The 22284-nt window shown below is 48.4% G+C and overlaps 1 protein-coding gene across 1 annotated transcript; it reads left to right on the plus strand.

The window, feature by feature from the left end:
• Positions 1-6698: 6698 nt before the first annotated feature.
• FCMR (Fc mu receptor) lies at positions 6699-21740 on the plus strand (the record flags this gene model as incomplete). The annotated part of the gene is made up of 8 exons (XM_079762070.1): positions 6699-6822; positions 14537-14869; positions 15516-15671; positions 16583-16805; positions 18194-18324; positions 18539-18697; positions 18993-19051; positions 21564-21740. The coding sequence occupies exons 1-8, from the start codon at positions 6783-6785 to the stop codon at positions 21738-21740; spliced, it is 1278 nt and encodes a 425-aa protein (XP_079618196.1). The 5' UTR covers positions 6699-6782.
• Positions 21741-22284: the final 544 nt, after the last annotated feature.

The following is a 22284-nucleotide window of genomic DNA, read 5'->3' on the forward strand; positions in this document are numbered from 1 at the left end:
TTTGCTTGGATCCTACTTTCAGGCACCCCATAACATGTATCTAAAACAAAAGTCTCTTCTATCTCCAACACTGGGCTGAGGAGAGCTATGAAACTCCCTCCAAATGGGACCAAGATGATATTCAATAAAAGAATAAATTGGTCACCACCAATGGTCAAGACCCCAAACCTCTGTGTAATAGAACATAATTAAGACTATTTATAATAGAACAAACTGAAAGCAGGTACAATCAGTGCTCCTCTTAGGCATTAAAAAAAATCTTGGCGAAGCATCCATAGAATACTTGACCTTGAATTTCATACCTTCCTGGGGTATCCTCCAAGGTCAAGAAACTGTTCATCAAAACTCAAGTTACCAAATAAATAAACTCCCCCCATAGGAATATCACCTAGAAGCTACTTAAAGAATAACTTGGGTTTTAGAATAGTTGGTCCAAAGTCACTTGGAGGACAGTGATTAGATAAAAAAGAAAGAAAGAAAGAAAGAAAGAAAGAAAGAAAGAAAGAAAGAAAGAAAGAAAGAAAGAAAGAAAGAAGAAAGAAAGAAAGAAAGAAAGAAAGAAAGAAAGAAAGAAAGAAAGAAAGAAAGAAAGAAAGACAAACAACAATAAACACCATTGTCTACTAAGGCCATTGCTTGGTTCTAGCACTGAAACTTGTCAGAACCTATAAGCCCCCACCCCAGCCAAGACTCTTCTGGGCTCTATGTATGGAGAGTTCTGTCTGGGAGAGAGTTCTTCCCAGCCTTCTATCCTGCCTGAGGTGGGGCACAACCTTCGCTTCCACCTAGGCCTTGAACATGATGCTTCTGATGCCACATGCTTCCTAAGCCTGCCCTTGACAGGACTCAGACATCCGTCCTCCTAGTCTCCCCTCCAGCCCCACCAACTGTAGTGCCCAGTCCTGAGCCTTGGGTTCCTCCCTGGCTAGGAGGGGTGGTTGTCTGGAATATTTCTCTGTTCTCTACAATGGTGATACATGCCTAGCTTCTCCTGAATGAGAGCAAATCATTCCAGGAGCACCAAAACTACAGGTGTGTGTCAAAACCTATCACAGTTTTACCCCTGGGAAATTGCTCTCTGACTCACCAAAGGGTCATGCCTGGGGCAGAGGCTTAAGGCGCAGCTTCTGTATTAATGCCAATAACCTACAGCCAATCCTAAGCTTGTGCAGCCTATATAAGTCCCTAGAATCAAAAGCCAAGATATGTCACTAAAGCTGCAGACAATCTTATATTATTCTTGACTGATATTGTCAATAGGTGACAGCAAGTATAACAATGTACTCCCCAAAGAGCACCTGCTTCTTATGCAGCTTGTTGGACAGAGAAACCCTTCAATGAAGAAGGAAGTGGTTTTATAGCCAACATGGGATACTAATAAGTTAAAAAATCATCAAATAGGGGGAATGCATTAAATTCCTAGGGCTGCTGTAACAAAGTACCACAGACTGGGTGGCTTAAAACAATAATAATTTATTCTCTCACTTTTCTGGAGGCTAGAAGTCTAAAATTAGGGTGTCGGCAGGACTGGCTCCTTCTGGAAGCTCTACGGGAGCATCTGTTCATGTTTCTTTCCTAGTTTTTGGTGGTTGTCAGTAATCCTTGGCATTCCTTGGCTTGTAGCTGCATTGCTCCAATCTCTGCCTCCATCACCACACGGCATTCTCCCTGTGTGTCTCTCTATATCTTCACATAACCTTCTTATAAGGACACCAGTCATTGGATTTAAGGCCCACCCTCATCTGGTTTGACCTTACCTGCAAAATCCCTTTTTCTAAATAAGGTGATATTCTGAGGTTCTAGGTGGACATAAATATTGAAGGGACACTATTCAGCCCAGTACAAGAGCGTAACAAATTGACCGTGGGGTTGATGATGAGAAACCAATTAGCAATGGTCAATGTCCAGCAACCATCCAGAGATCTACTTAAATATTTCTGGTGACAAGACAATCTTCCTCAAGTTCTTGAATTATCATGATTTCTTTTCATTTAAAAAATCCATTATGTAATAACTAGAGGCCAGGTGCATGAAAATTTGTGCACTCAGGGGGGTCCCTCACCCTGGCCTGAGCCCTCTTACAGTCCAGGACCCTTCAGGGGATGTCAGAGTGAGTTTTGGCCTGATCCCCACAGGCCAGGCTTGAGGGAATATGTGCACTGGGCCTCTAGTGTGTGTGCGCACGTGTGTGTGTGTGTGTGTGTGTGTGTGTGTGTGTGTGTGTGTGTATGTGTGGAGGGAGGAGGGTCCCACAACAGCAAGTAATTCTCAGACACCAGCTGGATGTTCCAAAATTTAACTCAGTTCTACCTGGAGATAGCGTCAGATTCCACAGGTTAAGGGCTCAGTTCTACAAAACTGTCATGCCCCTGCTGCCTTCAGATACCAGTCACAAGCTCAGGTTGTCACCTGTGCTCTGAGCAACCAGCTAGAGACTGCAGGTTCCCCCGACCCCCTGCACAGGTTTGATTCATTTTCTGGAGCAGCTCACAGGACACAGGTTTATTATAAAAGGGTATAACTCAGGAACAGCCAGATGGGGGTGATGTATTGGGCAAGGTCTGTGGGAAGAGTGTAGAGCTTCCATACCCTCTCCAGGCACACCATTCTCCTTACCTCCATGTGTTCACCAACTGGGAAACTCTCAAAATCCCATTCTTATGTTGTTGTAAATGACAGCTTTCCAAAGACCCAGGACAGAATATCTCCTAAGAACAGTGGACAGCAGAGAGGAGTTGATTGTTGTTACATGGTCTGTGGAGCTGTCCCCAAGGCAGAGAAACAAAATAGAGTTCCCCCACCCTCCCACCCCCAAACTTAATCTGAAATAATGAGCTCTACTAGGGAGTCTGTACAATAGATATAATGAGAGGTCATCTCAGAAAGACTTCATATCTCAGTAGACAGTGTGCATACTGAGAGAAGATGTACGACTGAGACCAATGGTCTCCAACTGGCCAGAGAGGTGAAGCAGGCAGGGAAGGAAGATGATCGAACTGTAAGATTCTAGAACTAGAGGCTTGACAAGCCTATGCTAAGGCTGATGGAGAAATGGGTGGCCAATCCACCCTGATAGGAGCCAAAAGTCTTTGTTTAAATGTGTGAAAGTAAATACTCTAAAATCCAGGGTTTTGCTGATATATCACATTAAAATTCATCCATAATTTTTACATATTTGGGTTCTAACCTTAGAAGGCCAACAGGAATATGACCATATTCAGGAGAGAAATCTTACCAAAATTCTACCATTTCTTGTAGCAGAGTCACATGTAAGCTTGCTGTAAAGGTTAAAGCCCTATTCCTCTGGAGCGGCTCACTCTGGGGATGCCAGGTCTACAACCCAAATTCTTAGAAAGAAAGGACTGTGAAATGCTGAGCCAGGTGCCTCTACCTGGATGGGCTCCCTTGTGAGTCCAGTAGGAAGAGGGATTCTCATGGCCGCTCTTTGGGGAGGGCAGCTTTGGATCATGGAAAGGGCCACTTGAGGATCTCAGCCTTCAGTCCAGAAAGGCCCAGAAGATGGTCCGTGGGAGCCTGGTCACAAGGAGGTCAAAGCAGGGTGATGCATTAGTCAAGCAGAACCAATAACGACCATCTCCACCTACTGACCATGGCTAGTCTCCACTGCTCTCCGACATTATTCCAGGCCCCGTGCGAAGCCCTTTGCAATGCTGATCCATGCAATCCTCGCAAAACTTTATGATAAATATTCTTCTTCTCCCATCTGTAACATAAGGAGGATAATGAAGCCTAAGTTACTAGACATTAAATTTGACTAGAGGAGAAGTGTTCTAAGTCCTCTGTACCAGTGTATATGGTATTATTTATTGTCTCCATCTACCTGTCATTGGGGTGTGAATTTTTCCATCCTGTCCATCCTTTTTTTTTTCCAAACTGGAATTTGACAGTGTCATTTACAATAAAAGTGAGTCTTTTTAAAAATATATATTTTATTGATTTTTTACAGAGAGGAAGGGAGAAGGATAAAGAGTTAGAAACATCGATGAGAGAGAAACATCAATCAGCTGCCTCCTGCACTCCCCACAATCAAGGTACATGCTCTTGACCAGAAGCAAACCTGGGACCCTTCAGTCCGCAGGCCGATGCTCTACTCGCTGAGCCAAACCGGTTAGGGCTGTCCATCCCTTCTGATCACTCATTGCTCCTAGACCAGTGATGGGCAACCTTTTGAGCTTGGTGTGTCAAACTTCGCCAAAAAACTGAGCATAACTCGGGTAGTGTGTCACTTTGAGGAAAAAACATTATTTCGCAAATGTTTCATCCTCAGGAGCAGCAAATGTTTCATCCTCGGCATGCGGCCGCCTCAGCGGCCGCGTGTCATCAGAAATGGCTACGCGTGTCAATGCTGACATGCGTGTCATAGGTTCGCCATCACTGTCCTAGAGGATGTTTGACCATCAAGCTCCCTTCCATTAGGAGCACCAGGGAAATACAGCAGCCCTTTAATCAAGAAGGAGAAATGAGGTTAAATGGGAGACAAATAAGAGAGGGAGAAGAGAAGGACAGTAAACTTTTTCCACTTTGCAATTAGCCAGGCATCAGCCTTCCCTGGGGCTCAGCCCTGAGACCCTGGGCCAGCATGTGGAGGCAGAGACTGGACAAGCCAAGGTCTGGAAGTTTTGAGACTCCAAACATTCGCTTGCTGTCTACATGGCCTAAGACCCCTAATTCTTGCTCTTAAAGACCCAATGTGATGTTTCTGAGGGTTTTATTTGGGCCACACAGGATGTGAAAATCTCTCCTACCCACTCACCCCACACATCCTCAGCACCTCCTGGCAGGCCCCAGCCACAGCAAAGCCAATTCTCATCTTCACACACCACATGTTCACACATCACACACTCACACTACACAGCACACATTCACGAATCATACAACACAATACACACACTCAGCCACACGTCACATATTCACACATCACACACATCATTAGGCCACACATCATACATTCACACACTAACATCACACATAACATTCCCACTGCACACCTCACACTATCACACACAACACTTATTTCGCACACTCACACATTACAGCCATATACCACTCATCTCTCACACATTACACACTACACATTCACGTTCACACACACTCATGCCCACAATCACACCCACGACACATTCCTTCATTTGTTCTCTCTCTCTCCAAGGCAATCCCAGACATGGAACCCATAGCTGCCCAGCTATGTGACAGCTGGGCAGAACCCTCGAAGTCAGGAAGGGTGGAGGCTAAGGGGACCTGAGACCTCTGGCCTTCACTCACTCTAATCAGAGGCCTGAGGCTGCCCACTGACACGTTGGCCCAGGGTGGTTGCAGGAAGTCACGAGTACAGCTGCTCTGGGCCAGTGGAGACACAGATAGGGTGGGCAGGGCAGGTTTCCCGCCCCCACACACGCTTCCTCTGCACCTGCTCTGAGCCTCACACTGCGGACGTCATTGTTTTGTGTTTTGGAGAGCTTGTGATAAATCTGGTGTGTAGGGGCCAGGGGGATGGGGAGAGCTGTGTGCACAGGACCACTGAGGAGCCTGGAGGCTGTTAGCCACATCCACTCAGAAGGATGTGAAGAAGCCTCAGTCCCCCGTGGGCACCAGAGGCAGCAGCGCCCAGAGGTGTGGCCCTGGGAACCGACCTGGGATGCAACATCCAGGAATGAAGCTTTGGAAATTCTCTGATAAGTGACAGCCCCGCACATCTCCATATTAAAGGCCTCTTAAAGCACTTCCATGAGCTTGGTTCCTGCTGGGTCTCATGAAAGCTTGTGAGGTAGGCAGGGAAGGGCCCATCCCTATTTTATCAATGACAAAACTGAGGCTCAAAGCTAGAAAGTGCCAAGGCAGGACCAGAACCCAGGACTTCTGACGGGAACCCATGATACCTCATGGCTGATCGCCTCAGTGTCTCTCTCTTCAGTTACTGGGCTGTGGCCTTGGACACTTGAGATCCTGAAGGTATAGCTGTACCAAGCTGCTGTGACTTTAGGCAGAGTTCTGTCTGACCTGTCACACCCTTTCCTCTCATCACCCCTGAGGTCATTGGACAGGAGCCTGGGCTCCTGCCAGAGCCAGCCCCTTAGGGAGACATAGGAGATATGAAGGGTGGCTGATATGAGGTTTAAGACCCCAGGAACAACGTTTTGTAGGAGGGAATGCCAGGGATCATCTAGTCCCACCTTCATTTCTAGATAAAGAAATCGAGGTTCAAAATTCATAGTTTTCCCATATAGTAGATGCTCAAATAATTATCAGATAAGTTCAAGAGCTACAACCAGCACCTCTGACTCAGGCAACAAGCTTCTGTCCACACAGCCTCCCTCCGACCAAAAAATGTGGTGATGAGGCTCTTTTATCCTGAAGACAAGAAAAAAATAGAAGGACTCTGGCTAAGACATCAATGAATACACATAAAGCAGGGGAGGCCCTCCAAGAGAAAGTGCCCAAGACAAAGAAATGTCATGCCTGGCATTTTCCAGTGGTCTTTGGGATCTGCCTAGAAGCCCTTTGAACCCTGGTGACCCAATCTCATTCAACACAACATGTTTTCTCAACTCCTGACTTCCGTTGTGGTTTGCTGATATTTTCTTTTTTGGTCTAAGAGTAGCAAGCAAATAAGAGAATTGTCATTTCCTCATTTTCAAGTCTTCATCCTCACATGGGCCAGAAATCTCTTTCAAACCCCAGATTGTGACAGTTCCTGAGTGAGCAGTGGATCTTTGTCCCCCTCTCCTGAGGCCCTTGAATGGGACCTTGTTCTGGAAGGAGCCATGGACCTCTGGCTTTGGTTCGTTTACTTCCTGCCCACAGGTAAGTGCTGTGGGGAAAGAGCGCACATGTCTTACGAGGTTTGAATTGGCCACAGGTAGAGAAGTGGCTGGTGTCTCCAGCTCTGAGGTTTCTGGACAGATTTAGTTGCAGACCAATACCTAGGGCAGGACACGGATGGATGCTAGATGAGGCATTGGAGGCCCTTCCCCACTCCCTGCTAGCATCCCTCTCTCCATTCCACACACATCTCCTGTTGGGTCCACAAGGGCTGAAAGTGTCACTTCGCCCAGATGAGGAGCCTGTTAATTTGGAACCTTAAAGCAAGTGCCACCAAAGTTCTTTCTTCTTACCTCTACATTATCTTTCTTTGGATCTCTTTCACTCCTGATTTTCAACTTTCAACTCTAAATGAAGAGTCCCTAGTCCATTCGGTAGCCCTAGTCCATTTCCCGAACTCGGTATCTCAGTTTACAGCTGTCTCATTGGTCACCATCCAAACCAGCTAATTTCTCTAAACTATCACTGATAGGAGCTGCAAAATGTTAGAATGGCTCTTCACAACCTCTTTCCATTTGTCCCCAGCCATACTGCGGTTCAATCAATGGCCAATTCACGTGTTTTGTAGATTTCCACTTACCAGGATAAGAAGCAATGGCAGCCTCTACTAGAGAGGTAACAGGGGGGATGGAAACGAAAAGAACACACAGTCATCTCGTACCTATTTTTCCCTCTTCCTGCAATTTGACCAGATTAATTTTCCTAAGAGCCTGACTCCAATCATAGGATTACCCTCCCACTGCCTACTGAATTATGTACCTCTCCCTTGTGCTTTTCTGTATTTCTGAGCTTATCACATTCCCCAGCACTTCCCTAACCTCCAGCTAAACAGGACTTCTTGAACATGTGCTAGACTTATTGCCAGGAGTCCTTGATCATCCCATTTCTTCTGCCAGGAACATTCTTCTGCTCACCTCTACCTTCTATGAGTCCTTCAAAGCTAATCTCAACCATCGCCTCCTTCCTATACACTTTCCAGAACCTCCTCTTTTGAAGCCCAATAGCTGATCCCATTCTGCCTCGTATTGTGGTTTGGGGTGTTGCCCACATGTTATTGATTAAATGGTCATCTCCTGGAGGGTCTAAATGTATTTTTTATTCATACTTTCTTTCTTTCTGATGGCTTGAGTATGGGAGAAAGTCAAATGTCTGTCAAGTTGAAGACCAAAAACCCCTATAAAGCCCAAGGGAACAGAGTTTTAATGAAGCGTCAGACTGGGTGGGAGGTAGTAGGACATAAGTGAGCACAATGTGAGTAAAATTAAACTCAGACCTCAGGGGGAATAGGGGTTGGGTGGGAGCAGAAGGTCTCTAGGAGTGAAGGGTACCTAAATTGTACCACGGCCATCTGTTCTAAGCAATACCATCATTCTATCTGGGCCAGAGGAGTCCAGGCTCTGGGCCTGGTTCTTCTCCATTTGTGCCTATACCCAGAGGTGAGGAATTCATAGGCCCAATGGGATGTGCTCACACCAAGCCCACCCTTGAATTCTTTGTCCAAATGTCTGCAGGCCCACTTTCAATGACTGTGTGCACTTCCATCCCAGGGTCTTCTATCCTTTGACCTATTAAAGGGTGGCACAGGTGTCTGCTTGGGAAGGCGATAGATGGAGCTTATTATACCTGCCAGCTGGGGGATCCATCGTGTATATACCAGCACCCTTGTGGTGTTGGCAGGAGCCAGGGATGAGAAAAGCAGGGAGATAAGCAAGAGGCTGGGGCAGGAACGTTGGGGCCTTTCTTTACCTTATAGCCATGTTTTAGAGTGAACATCCAAGGAGTGTGTGAATTTGTAAAGAGAGGGGGATAGAACAAACTTTATTTAACAGTTTATTAGCTTTATTTATATCTGTAAAATATTTAGACATATAATATATGGGCTTTTATTTGCATTCATGCCCCAGATCATGGTCCCCAGAGCCCAATGCATGAGGCCCAAGCTATAGGCCACCCTGCCTGGAGCCTAATAAAGTAAGGCAGTATCACAAGGTGTAGACTTTCAAACCATGTTTACAAAAAATAATAATAATAGTAATAGTAATAATAATAATACATGCATACACTAGATCAGAGGTCCTCAAACTTTTTAAACAGGGGGCCAGTTCACTGTCCCTCAGACCGTTGGAGGGCCGGACTATAGTTTAAAAAAAACTATGAACAAATTCCTATGCACACTGCACATATCTTATTTTGAAGTAAAAAAAAAAACACCCGCATGTGGCCCGCGGCCCGTAGTTTGAGGACGCCTGCACTAGATGTTGTGACCCAGTACACACACACACACACACACACACACACACACACACACACACCTACAATTTGTTCTTGATTCTTTCATGTGGGGATGAGTTTTGGGCTTCAGCAGTTGGATGAATGTTGGTCCTCTTAACTGAGATGGGAAGAGCTTGGAAAGAAATCAGTTTTGTTTTGTTCTTTATTGTTGTTTTATGGTTTTTTTCATTAAATTTATTAGGGGATGGTTAATAGGATCAGATAGGTTTCAAGTGTGCATTTCTATGATACACGATCTGTGTGTATTGCACTGTGTGCCCACCACCCAAAGTTAAATCATCTTCCTTCAGCATATATTTAGCCCCCTTTCCCCACTCACCACTCTCCCACCCCCTTCCCAATGGTATCCACCATACTTTTGTCTGTTTATATGAGTTTTAGTTCTATATTCCACATATGAGTGAAATCATATTGTTCTTAGCTTTTTCTGACTGATTTATTTCACTTAGCATTTTCAAGTTCCACCCACATTGTCATAGATGGCAGTATTTCATCTTTTCTTATGGCTGAGTAGTATTCCACTGTGTATATGTACCACATCTTCTTTATCCAGTCCTCTACCAAAGGACACTTTGGTTGCCTCCATGTCTTGGCCATGGTGAATAATGCTGCAATGAATACAGGGGTGCATATATTTTTGTGAATAAAGGTTTTCAAATTTTGGGGGTAGATACCCAGAAGAGGGGTTGCTGGGTCACATGGTAGCTCTATTCTTAATTTCTTAAGGAATGGCCATTCTGCTTTCCATAGTGGCTGTACCATTCTACATTCCCACCAGCAGTGCATGAGGGCCCCCTTTTCTCCACAACCTCCCCAACACTGCTTTTACTTGTCTTGTTGGTGACAGGTGTGAGGTGGCATCTCATTGTAGTTTTGATTTGCATTTCCCTAAGAGCTAGTCAAGTTGAACATCTATTCATATATCTGTTGACCTTTTGTATGTCTTCTTGAGAGAGTTGTCTGTTCAGATCCTCTGCCCATTTTTTAAACGAATTGTTTGTTTGGTACTGAGTTGTATGAGTTCTTTATATATTTTGAAAATTAACCACTTGTCTGAGCTATTGTTTGCCAATATCTCCCATTTGGTTGGTTGCCTTTCTGTTCTGTTGTTCGTTTCTTTTGCTATGCAGAAGCTCTTTTAGTTTGATATAGTTCCATTCATTTCTTTTTGCCTTTACTTCCCTACATGCAAAAGAATGAAACTAAATTACAATTTATCCCCATCTACAAAAATTAATTCAAAATGGACCAAAGACCTACATATAAGATCTGAAACAATGAACTACATAGAAAACACAGGTACTAAACTTATGGACCTTGGTTGTAGAAAACATTTTATGAATTTGACCTGAAAGGCAAGGGTAGAAATGGGTTTTGGAAGAGAAATCAAGAGTCCTTTTTTTTCCCACCATTGTTTGTTTGAAACACATATTAGATATTCAAATGGAGTCCAAGTGTAAACATTGGGAAGGCAAGTCTGGAGCCCAGAGGTAAAGACAAGACTGGAGATACATGTTTGGGTGAACTCTGGATAGAGTTGGCACGAAAAGCCACAGGAGTAAATAAGCCAGTGTGGGGGGAGAGTGATGGAGGACAGAAAAAGGAACAGGCCCAAGTATGAGGCCCTGGGGTGGCCCATCATTGGGAGGTGGCTAGAGAAGAAGTAAATAAGGAGATTGAAAATGAACAGCTATTGAGAGTGTGGTGTCAGGGAAGACAAGAGAAGGACGTATTTCAAGGGCTCAATTTCATCAAATGCTGCCAGGAGGGTGAGTAAAATGAAGACAAAGAAGTGACCATTAAACGTGGCAATAGGAAAACGCTGGGTGGCTTTGATTAGAGCACCTTCAGTGGAATGTTGGAGACAAAATTCTGACAGGTGTAGGTAGAAGAGGAACTGGGAGGCGTCGACGTGGATTCAGTGATTTTGACGGCTCATTTGAGAAAGAGAACAGAGACAGGTGGCAGCTAAAGGGGAGGCAAAAGTCACCCAAGGGGTTTTCAATACAGCACTATGGAGCATGTGTGGAAGCCATGGTGATGTGGGAAGAGGAGAAAGCAACGAGGCAGGGAGAGAAAGGGTAATTGCAGGAGAGAAGTTCTGGGGAAGGTGAGCAGATGGGCTCAGAGTACAGGTGAAGGCACTGGCTTCTGATAGGAAGGGGGACACTCCATTCACTGTGAAGGGACGAAGGGCAAGCTGCAGGTCTGGACACACATAGGTTGGTGTATGCAGAAGTGAAAAGTTGATTTGGATGTTTCTCATCCTCTTATCAAAGCCTGCTCTATCTGATAAACGTAAACGTCTCAGGCCAGCTTCCTTCTTTCAGAGATTATGCTATGACTTGAGTTATAAGCTCCTCATTATCACTCCTCTCCCCCTGAAAATTATCGCTTTGTGGAATCCAGAATCTATCTCCTGAGCTCCGTCACCAGTCAAGGCCATGTGACCGTTGACCTTATTTTGCATTATGAAAATTATATTTTTTTTCATGTTCCAAACATCCATTTATATCTAATTATGCAATTAGTAACTTTTGAAATTGCATATACCCTTTCCTCCCCTACAGCGCCACTATAAATTAAGTTGCCAAATTATAGATAAATGTCACTTACTTAGTTTAGTAGCTAAAATGCCATTAAATAGCTTGGTTCCTTTATATATCCTCTTTCATCCCTCCCTTTCTCCCAGGAATCATTTGGAAATGTAGTTTTAGCCCAGAATTACAAAACTTTAAGGACGCCTGGGATGCTTGTTTACAGTGCAGGTGCCTAGACCCAACCTGGATCGAGGTTGTCTGCACGTTCTCTCCACATGAATCTTAGCACACTGTGCGTAGTTCTAAACCAGGAAGTTACATCTATCTTTCTTCTGTTAGGGAAATCTGCTTTTCTAAGCCTTGGATGCCAGTTAGAAACTACTCTGAAGTCCAAGGAGAGCTGGGGTCTGGTCATTTTCATCTTGCCAACTGGTGCTTCCTTGGGACCAGAGCTCAGTGTACCCAGCAGCTTTTCTTGTGCTCACCCCATCCAGCGTTTGCACAATGAGGATGTCTTAGTCAGCTCAGGCTGCTGTAACAAAATACCATAGATTGCATGGTTTAAACAACAGATGTTTATTTCTCACAGTTCGGGAAACCAGATGTTCAAGATCAAGGTGCCGGCAGATGCCCTCTTCCTGGCTTGCAGATGGCCACCATCTACCTGTGCGACCTCTTCTTGTATGCAGGGAGAGAATAGGGACACTAATTCCATCATGAGGGTCCCACCTCATGACCTCATCTAATCTTAATCACCTCCCCAAGGCCCCACCTCCGAATACCAGCATGTTGGGGGTTAGGATTTCAACACATGGATTTTTGAGGGACACAAACATGTGGCCCATAACAGAGGATCTGGGCAAGCCAGGAGTGAGTGGAGGGAGGCCACTGGAGGTGCCTGCCTATGTGCTGACACCTCTCTGCTCTGTCGTGCACCTGACCATTTTATAGCATCTTGCTCTTGGGAAAGCAGCATCCGTGCCCATTTCTCACCGAGTTGGTCCAAAAATGTTGATGTGTTCACTCATAGGTGCTGAGATTTGCATGCAGGTGTGGGCTGTCTGGACACATCAGGTGGTTCCCCAACCCCCTCATTTGGGTCTTTGTCCTTTGCACAGGTCACCCTTCCATTGCCATATTACAGTCACGAGACAACCACACATGCCTCAAGTCCCAGCGGATTTAAAGCAGTGTTAGGTCATTCGTGTAAGGGTTTCCGTGTCAGATCTTACATATGTGGCTGGCCCCTCTGCTTCTCTCTAGCATGTTACAGCAGTTGCACTTCTAGATAGTAACATGCTCCTGCAAATGCTCCTTCCAGCCCCTCTAGCCTCCTCTCCCACACCCCATGTTCCCATGGCTATTTCTTCTTCCCTCTCCTTGAATGTCTTCCTCAGGTCTCTGCTCATCTAGAAGCCACAAGCCCCCACTTCTTTCCTTGACTCTCCTCGTTTTGCCAAACTCCCAGCAGCTATTCTTTTTTTTATAAGGCTAATTTTTATTTTATTTTTTATTTATATTTTTACTGATTTCAGAGAGGAAGGGAGAGGGAAAGAGATACAGAAACATCAATGATGAGAGCGAATCACTGATCAGTTGCCTCCTGCATGTCTCCTATTAGGGATGGAGCCTGCCCCAGCCCCTCCCCAAGACACACACACTATACATACCCGTGCACACAGGCACACAAACCCACATACAACCTTGCTTTCCTTCTCTGTTCCCCACTTCAGTGAAGACCCTCATCTCCCCTCAATTGCCCTCCATGCCTAGGCCTTCAGGACACAACTGAGATATCACTTCTTTCAGAAAGCCTTCCTCAAACTACACCATCCCGCTGCAACAGCCTGGGCCAGGTGCTCCTGTTTGATGCTTCCAAGGAACGCTGTGTGTCTGTCTCTTCGTGGCATCTATGACACTGTGCTGTAGTGGCTGTCCATTTGTGTGTGTGTGTGTGTTTTAAGAAGAATATAGAGTTGCAGTCAAGAGATCATGGTTCTTTTTTTATTGATTTCAGAGAGGAAGGGAGAGGGAGAGAGAGATAGAAACATCACTGGTGAGAAACAATCATCTATCGGCCATCTCCTGCACGCCCCCTACTGGGGGATCAAGCCTACAACTCAAGATGTGCCCTGACCGGAAATCAAGCCGTGACCTCCTGGCTCATGGGTCAACACTCAACCACTGAGCCACACCAGCCAGGCAGTGGCTATTCATTTGTACCACCCACTAAATGAGTCCTTCTGTGAGGGAAGGAATACCAACTATCTTATTGTCCCTTGAAAGGCATTCAATACATGCTAATTGAGTGAGTTAACAAATAGAACTGGGTGGGAGTGGTTGTTTTGGCTGAATGGATCTGAGCAAAGCAAAACTAGACAGAAAAACCTGTTGCAGCAAAATGGTTCCATGCCTCCCAATGCCACACTGACGTCACCTGGGGGTTACTGCTGTTTGCGGTTACCATGGAATATTTTCTCTCCTTGGAGTGGAGTATTTTTTTACTATGTTCTTAGGGGGTTGGTGTCCTCCTGGACATGGGTTTGGTGATGAGCTGAGGGTTATATTCAGGCTTGGGCTGGGGAGAAGTGTGGCTGAGACAAGTTTGGGCACAGAGATGAACATAGAGTTGGACTGAGGATGTAAAGAGGGGTGGGCCTGGGAAAAGGTTGGGGATGAGGCTAGAGCTAGAGATGAGGATCGCACTGGAGCTGAGGGCTGGCTGAGGCTTGGGCTGATAAAGGGGATGGGCTGTTCTGGGGATGAGCACGAGGCTGGACTGGGGCATGGGCTGGAAAGAGGGCTGGAGTTGGGAGTATGGCTGGTGATGAGGCTTCCTGTCCATTAACTCCCTCTTCCTGCAGTATCTGGAGCCCTGATGCTCCCAGAGGTCAAGCTGGAGGGGATGCTGGGCGAATCTATTACCATTGAGTGCCCACTTCCTGAAATGTATCAGAGGGTGTATCTGTGCCGCGAGACAGCCAAATCTCAAGCATGTCTCACCGTGGTGTCCAGCAACCAATTTGTCAGGAAGGAATTCAGGCACCGAGTCACCCTGAAGCTGTGTCCAGACCAGAACCTGTTCCTAGTGGAGGTGACAGAGCTGACCAAGAGTGACAGCGGAGTCTATGCCTGTGGGGCAGGCCGGCAAACAGACCGGGGCAAGACCCAGAAAGTCACCCTGGATGTCCACAGCGGTAGGTGCCCGACCTGATGGAGGCTCAGCCCACCCGGCAAACCTTTCCATTCGGGAAGGTCAGGACAGCCATCGGACTATGGCAGTCCCCAGACTCTTATGCTAGTGCCATATTAGTCAGTCCAATAATAACTGGGATTTGCATAGGTGGACCCCGTAGAGTCAATTAAATTCATGGTCCACAGAATTGTCTGTCCAAACAAGATTGGCGCTCTCCTTGTGTTGTATTGTATCCATCCTTCCCCGGGGCATGAGGCGGGGAGTGGGGGCTGAGATTGAGGAGAGGCTCTGAGACTGGAGGAAATTGGGAGCAAAAAGACATAATGGTCCCAGGAGAAATAGCAGGGGTGAATATAAAGGAAAGACAGTCATTTCTCAAGCCACATTTGTAGGCCAAACGTGTTGCTTTAGGATCTGATCCTTTCCAGATTTCTGCTGAGTCCTGGCTTTCTCCACCGACTCCCTCACACATCAGCAGCACTAATTCAACAGCCTAGAAACCCAGTGGCCTCTGGGTTGATTGGGTTGGGGTGAAAGGGTTTCTTTTTCTGCTCCTCTTGGCGGACCCTGCCCTCATCCCCTCGCTGCCATCCACCCTGGCCGAGTCAGCTTCAGCTCAGACCACTGCCCCTTCCGTCTCCTCCCAGAGCCCACCAGTGCATTCCTCATGCCTCCTGTAGAGTATGAGCCATTCTGGGAAGAGGAGCGGCTGCCACCCTGGTTTCGGAAAGTTCCACCCATGGAGATGCCCCCTTGGTTCCAGGAACCTGTACTTGCCAGTTCCTTCGAAGTCCTTTCCAAAGGTCAGTTCCCCAAAGCTGGGGTGGGAGAGGTGGTGGTGATAGGGCGCTGTGAAAAGGGAAGGAGGTTGTGTTCGTTCGTAGAGTGATTGGCAGAGCAGAGCGGAGTCTCCGATGTGTGTTTCCCTGCCTCAGGAGAGGGTACCCCGCTGAGGTCTGTTTCTGTGTCCTTCAAGCCCAGCCTACAGCCTGGACACTCGGCTCTAGTCGCAGAACTTACATCACCACTAGGTGGCACCGCAAGCAATGGAGTTTGTGCTCCATTCACAAAATCCAGCTCTTTTATGAATGACTGCGGAAACCGAAATTGGGCAGAAGGTTCCCAGCTGGAGCTCATTATGACTCCTGCTGCCCACAGGGCTGTCTTCCACTTGCTGGCATACAGTGATTTTAACAAGTCTATTTTGCAATGAAAAAAAAATAATGATTATACTAATGATACCTTTACATTCTATATCATTTTCCTGTTTTAAATGCATTTTGACATGCAGTATTACCATCACATCTACCAGAGGACCCTGCTGGGTGCCAAGAGGGATAGTGCAGCTGAGCTCATCATGTGCCCCTGGTTGTGACTGACAGGTGGGGGGGGGGGGGGGGGGCGGGGGGAGGAGAGAGAACAGACAAGCACATGGCAGAAAACAAGGTTTTCTCCATGCTCAGAGGAGGGCAGGCTGTTCTGCCTGGGAAGTCGGGGAAGGCTGCCTGGAGAAAATGGTGTTAGAAGCAAATCTGGGTAGAATTTCCTGGGTGTGGACGGCATGCTAAGAAGGCATTCCACGCCCCCGGGGAGTGCAAGAACAAAGGTAGCCTAGGTGAAAGGGGAGAGTGTGTTCAGGAAAGAGATGGTGGCCCACCCCTGCTGGAGACTAGGGTGTGAGATGGAAGATCACTTTTCCTGCTGTCTCCTGCAGCAACCTCACCAGCTCCAACGACGGAGGCCCCTCCAGCACACCGCTCCTCCCCAACCACCCCAATCACCCACCGCCCTCGAGTTTCCAGGTCATCGTCAGTGGTGGCGGCCAAGCCCACCACCCGCCTGCCATCCACCACAAGCTCAAAGACCTCAGCACCGGAGGGGCTGCTCAGGCCCCAGACAGCCAGCTACAACCATCACACCAGGCTTCACAGGCAGAGGTGAGAGGCCTCCACCATCCAGGATGGGCTAGAACCCAGGCAAAATAGTCTAGAATTCGGAGACCCACCGAAATGTCTACCAACCAAGACCCCTCTTGGCTTTCTCTAGAAGGCCTCCGTGAAATAGACTACCTGTGAGTATAGCACATTAACTCTTTAGTGCCTGAACATGAATAATACTTGCCAATGCCCCAGCAGACCCCACATTTTCAGTCCCTCAGCATTCATTCACATCTGTTTCGATGGGGAGAAACTAAACGAGAATAAAATTAACGACTAAACTATTAAGTGTTATAACTACTTTCACGTGTTTCCTTTTACTTTTTCAACCTAGCTATTAGGGCGTTTTAAATTACATAGATGACTCACGCTATGCTTCTATAGGACAGCACTGCTCTCAAGGCCAGATGCTCCAGGAAAGTGCTGCAATAGACCACTAGGGGGCAGCATTACAGCAGCCGCCACAGAAAAGCTACAATAATTGGAATTATTTTTACCTAAGCAAAGATCAACATGATAGTGAGGAAAGGGACCTTCATTTAGGTCTTATAGATGAGGGAACTGAGACCATGAGAGCGAAGTATTTTCAAACGGAACCAGGATTCCTGATTATTCGTTCAGGAAATGACAACAGTCTACTAGGGAAGAATTCAAGGCAAGTCAATCAACATTTTCTCACTATGTGTCAAGCATGGCGCTATGTCCTAAAGATGCAAAAAAAAAAAATGAAGCCATGTAATATATAAGTCCTATCTCGCTAATGAAAGTCTGACCGTGACAAAGGTTGTAAATGCTATGAACACCAGAATTGGGAAGAGGGAGAAAAGAACCGATTCTGGTTTACCATGTTCAGGGAAGAGGACTCACCCACTGGCTCTTTGTGGAAAGTAAAATTTCCACATGCAGAGGAAATAGAGGGAAGGTCTCCTAGGCAGAGGGAGCCCCGTGAGAAAAACATCCTCTTTCCCACAATGAAAAGAAGCTAACTCATTGAACATTTGCAATAACCTTGAGGAAACTGAGGTACAGAAAGGGAATCGGACATGTGCTGACTGCCGCGTAGACCCGGTGCATGAAGCTCTTTTTATCCACTATGTGGTTCACCCTTAAACAGCTCTGTGAGGTCGGTTTTACTAGACCCGTGTACAGGGAGATGAGGCTCAGAGAAGTTAGGAGACTGGTTCCAGATCGCACAGCCAGTAACAAACGTAGCCAGGTTTCCTGACTCCAGAAACAAGACTCTTTGTTGGGAGGAGAAAAAAAAAATCGGTTAACAAAGAGTCAACCTGAGCCATCTCCAAAAAGTGGCCACTCTAAAGTGCTTCCTTAGGCCTCCTCCCTGACCGCCCTCTCCCCCTCTGCCTCTCCTACCCCCCCCCCCCCCTCAGAGCCTCCCACCACGGCCCAGCGTCCCCAATGGAAGACCAGGTGTTTCACCTCCTGATCCCCATCTTCCTGAGCCTCATCCTGCTGACACTTCTGGGGCTGCTGGTGACCAGGGTCATTCAAAGGAAGAAAGGTGAGCGGTCGAGCCCGGAGCACACCCCACGCTGGATCCCAGGGAAACCCGGGAGCTTTAGATGAGCGGCCTGGGGTACGGGGAACCAGGGATGGGGGTGAATCTCCTGGAAGTGGGGACGAAGCATCCGGGGCGCTTTGGCCTTCCGTGGAGGGTAGGCCGGCGCCGCGCCCCCTAAGCCGTTCTCCCTTCTCCGTGGCTTTTTGCCGAGAAGCCCTCTCCAGGCGGGCGAGCCGACTGGCCCTGAGGATGAGAGTCCTGGGGGCCTCCCAGCGGCCCCAGTCGCAGCGGCCCCGCGTGTCCCAGCGGCCACGCTCCCAAAACAATGTCTACAGCGCCTGTCCCCGGCGCGACCGGGGGGCGCACGCTGCGGGTAAGCCGGGGCGGTGGGTGAGCTGGCTGGCGGGGGCCAGGGGGACCACAGGGTAAGGGAGGGTGCGGGGGAGCGGGGAGGACATGGTGATCAGGGGTTTGGGACGGGGAGCAGGGGGTGGGAGGGGCAGTGGGGAGTGGGGGCGGATGAGAGCAGGATACCGGGGCCCAGCGTTCCGTAGGGTGAGCTGGAGCGGCCTGAGCATCGCGGGCGCCGAGGGCGCGCGGGAGGAAAGCCAGGGGCGCAGGGCCGGCTCCTCCGCCCCGGCGCTCATCCCGGCCTCCTGTTCCCCCAGGTGACCTGGAGGCACCAATCCCGGGCCCCGGAGCGTCGGCACCGCCCTCCCCGCCGCAGGTGAGCTCTGCCCCCGCCCAGGTAAGAACAGCCGCGGTGGCCCGACGGGGCGGTCCCAGAGCTGGGCGCGGACCGAGTGCCATTACCCGAGCCGCGCGTCCTAGTAGCTCCGGGGCTGGGCTTTCCCAGCAGCAGCTCCCGCACGGAGTCCGGGAACTAGTCTCAGTTTCTGCCTTCAGGGGTGTCCGTGCAGGGCCTGCCCGCCGATGTGGTAGACTTAGTTACCTGGCTGTTAGCCAAGCGTTTTCCCGGGTGCTAAGTAGAGGCTGATGGGTGGTAATTCGCACACGGAGGGCTCTCGCGGGAGAGATTCGATTTCTAGGAGGCCTGAAGGGGCTGGAAGCTACACACTTTCACCTTAATATGAGGGAGACCTTCCTCGTGGGCTCTCTAAGATGAGAGGAGTTCGTGTACCCATCACTGGAGGCAGTGAAGCGCAGAGGATGACCTGGCAGGTGGCAGGATGTAGAGAGGACTCAACACCTGGGGTGAGGAGGGTTCCTCTTGAAATCTAGGAATGGACATAGGAGCTCGTGTTTCTGTCCGTGGCCACTGGCAGATGGGCAAGCCGTCTTTGTTTTCCCAAATTCAGGGGGGAAATGACTTTATTCTCTAAAGTAGCCCACAGTAGCTAAAACACTGTTTGCTTAGGGACCAGGAAGAACTAAGTGTGGCCAAAGTCTTTTTTTTTTAAATATATTTTATTGATTTTTTTTTTTTTTTTTTTTACAGAGAGGAAGGGAGAGGGAAGAAACATTGATCAGCTGCCTCCTGCACACCCCCTCCTGGGATGTGCCCACAACCAAGGTACATGCCCTTGACCAGAATGGAACCTGGCACCCTTCGGTTTGCAGGCCGACACTCTATCCCCTGAGCCAAACCAGCTAGGGCAGCCAAAGACTTTTTTTAAATTAGGGTGTAGACTAAGCTAAAGCAACGGACCTTAAACCAGAGGGCTCACACGATGGAAGCCTGTTTCCTCCCAAGTCAGGGCAGGAGGCCGTCCAGGGACTAAAACACCTCCTGTCTTGTTGCTTCCCCATCCCTGGCATCTTGCCTGGGCCATGGTCAGAGCTCAATAGCCACATTCCAGCCCATAGAACATCACTTTAAGAGCATCACTTCCTCCCACATCCATTGGCTGAGAAATGTAGTCGCTGGCTGGGCGATCTTGTACTAAAAAGGGGGAGAGTGATGCCAGCAGCCAGTGACAGCTCTGACACAGCTGCTGAGTTTGCGGTCACTCGCCCCTGCTGGAGAGGGGTCACGGTAGCTTAGGCAGGTCCAGCAGTGCCCAGACTCTACCCACTCTGCCCTCATTCACACCCTTTTGTCTAGAACTGCCCTGTGGCCATACAACCCTCACCCCATCAGCTTGCTCAACTTTTATCCTTCCTCCTTGCTTGAAACTCTCATTCCACCATTAGGGACAAAAATCTTGATGGAACAAGTTCCTAACAAGGTGCATGTGATTAATGAGTGACTATTTTAGCCCTCACAGGGAATATTTTCATTTTTAAAGCCAAATAAATTGATCTCAAATGGCAAATGATAACAGGCAATGGGAGCTAAGTTCAACAAGCCACAGGTCCTTTCAATGAGCACTCACTGGGTGCCTACTGTGTTCAGGGGGCTGGACTTCTAGTTCTCAGCACTTGTGCTTGAACATGTGACCCATACCCTGGCTGGTTTGGCTCAGAGGATAGAGTGTTGGCCTGTGGTCTGAAGGGTCCCAGGTTTGATTCCGGTCAAGGGCACATGCTCAGGTTGCGGGCTGGATCCCCAGTGTGGGGTGTACAGGAGGCAGCCAATCAATGATTCTCTCTTATCATTGATGTTTCTCTCTCTCTCTCTTCCTCTCTGAAATCAATAAAAATATGTTTAAAATAAATACATAAGTAAACATGTGACCCATCACCACCAAGCCTTCTTGGGTCATGATTCGGCCTTGTCCCCCGAGAACTGACCCATCCTGAAGGCAGGTGATTCTGAAGTTCCTGTCTGGGGAAAGGAGCACCCCTGTGCCCACAGGCCCTGCTGCCTTTCTCCCCTTCACCACCCAGCACCTCCCTGGAATGCACTGTCACGCCACGTCACTGCCTCCCCAAGCCCTTCCAGAGGCGCAGGGGTGACTCACCTGCCTCTGAATAACTCCCTTGAAGATGCATATTTATTCCACAAGCCACAGCATCTAATCCCAGAGGGGAAACTCCTCTGGCAGCCAAGTCTCCTTCAGGCTGGTGCTTAGCCACGTGACTTTAGTCGGAGCCCCATTTAAGGCAGTTCCTGCCCACATTAGATCTAAGTGTTTTCCAGTTATCTCGGGTGAGATGCCACCCTGAAAATCCCCAGGGTGGAGGCGCTCGGTGGAGCTCAGCCACCTCTGTGTCGCTGCCTTCTGGAAGTCAGCAACCGTACGCATGCCCGCCACTGCCCGCTGTGGGGATCCAGCTGGAGAAATATAGAATCACTCCACCCAGACCCAGTGATGCTGCTTCCTTGGTTTTCCCAGGTGTCGGAAGCTCCCTGGCCCCACGGGCCGTCTCTGAAGACCAGCTGTGAATATATGAGCGTTTACCACCAGCCTGCCGCCATGATGGAGGATGCTGATTCCGATGAATACGTCAATATCTCCTGCCTGACTCACCCCTCCAGCTGTCCCCCTGGGCCCAGGCCTCTGCGCCCATGAGTCTTGTTTGTCTGCTGGTTTCCAACACCTGCTCCGTCTGTTTTTAGAGCCCCCGTGATGTCCCGCATCTCACCTTCCATCCTGTCTCTGCCTCATTGCCCTGAGCACAGCTCAGTTCCCACAGCTCTTCTGCACACCTTCGCAAACCCCCGTGGCCTTCAGGTGGCTTTTGGCCATGCAGGGCATTGTCCCGATGCCACCTGCTTCCTTTTCAAGCCCTCTACCAGGCTGTGGGGTTTGCAGACTATCTTTGATCACAGAGGTTTTGCTGCCTTGGCTGTAGACCATGTGGCATCGGGCCGGAGCCCAGGCATAGCTGTTGCTTCTGGAACCCTTCCCAGGCCTGGGCCTCAGACCAATAGAAGATCCCTGGACTGCAACGTGAGGCCATGCCTCAGCCCTGTGAGCTAGGAGGGGGCCTGGTATGAAACGCCCCTGGCAACACCTTGCCCTGGTCTTAATTAAGGGTGGCACTTACTAGTGAGCTTTACTCATCTTGTGTCTTTATTTTGATGTGATGAAGGATTCTAAATTTTCAGAACCA

The sequence above is a fragment of the Cnephaeus nilssonii genome (genome assembly GCF_951640355.1).
Source record: "Cnephaeus nilssonii genome assembly, chromosome: 21".
NCBI lineage: Eukaryota > Metazoa > Chordata > Mammalia > Chiroptera > Vespertilionidae > Cnephaeus > Cnephaeus nilssonii.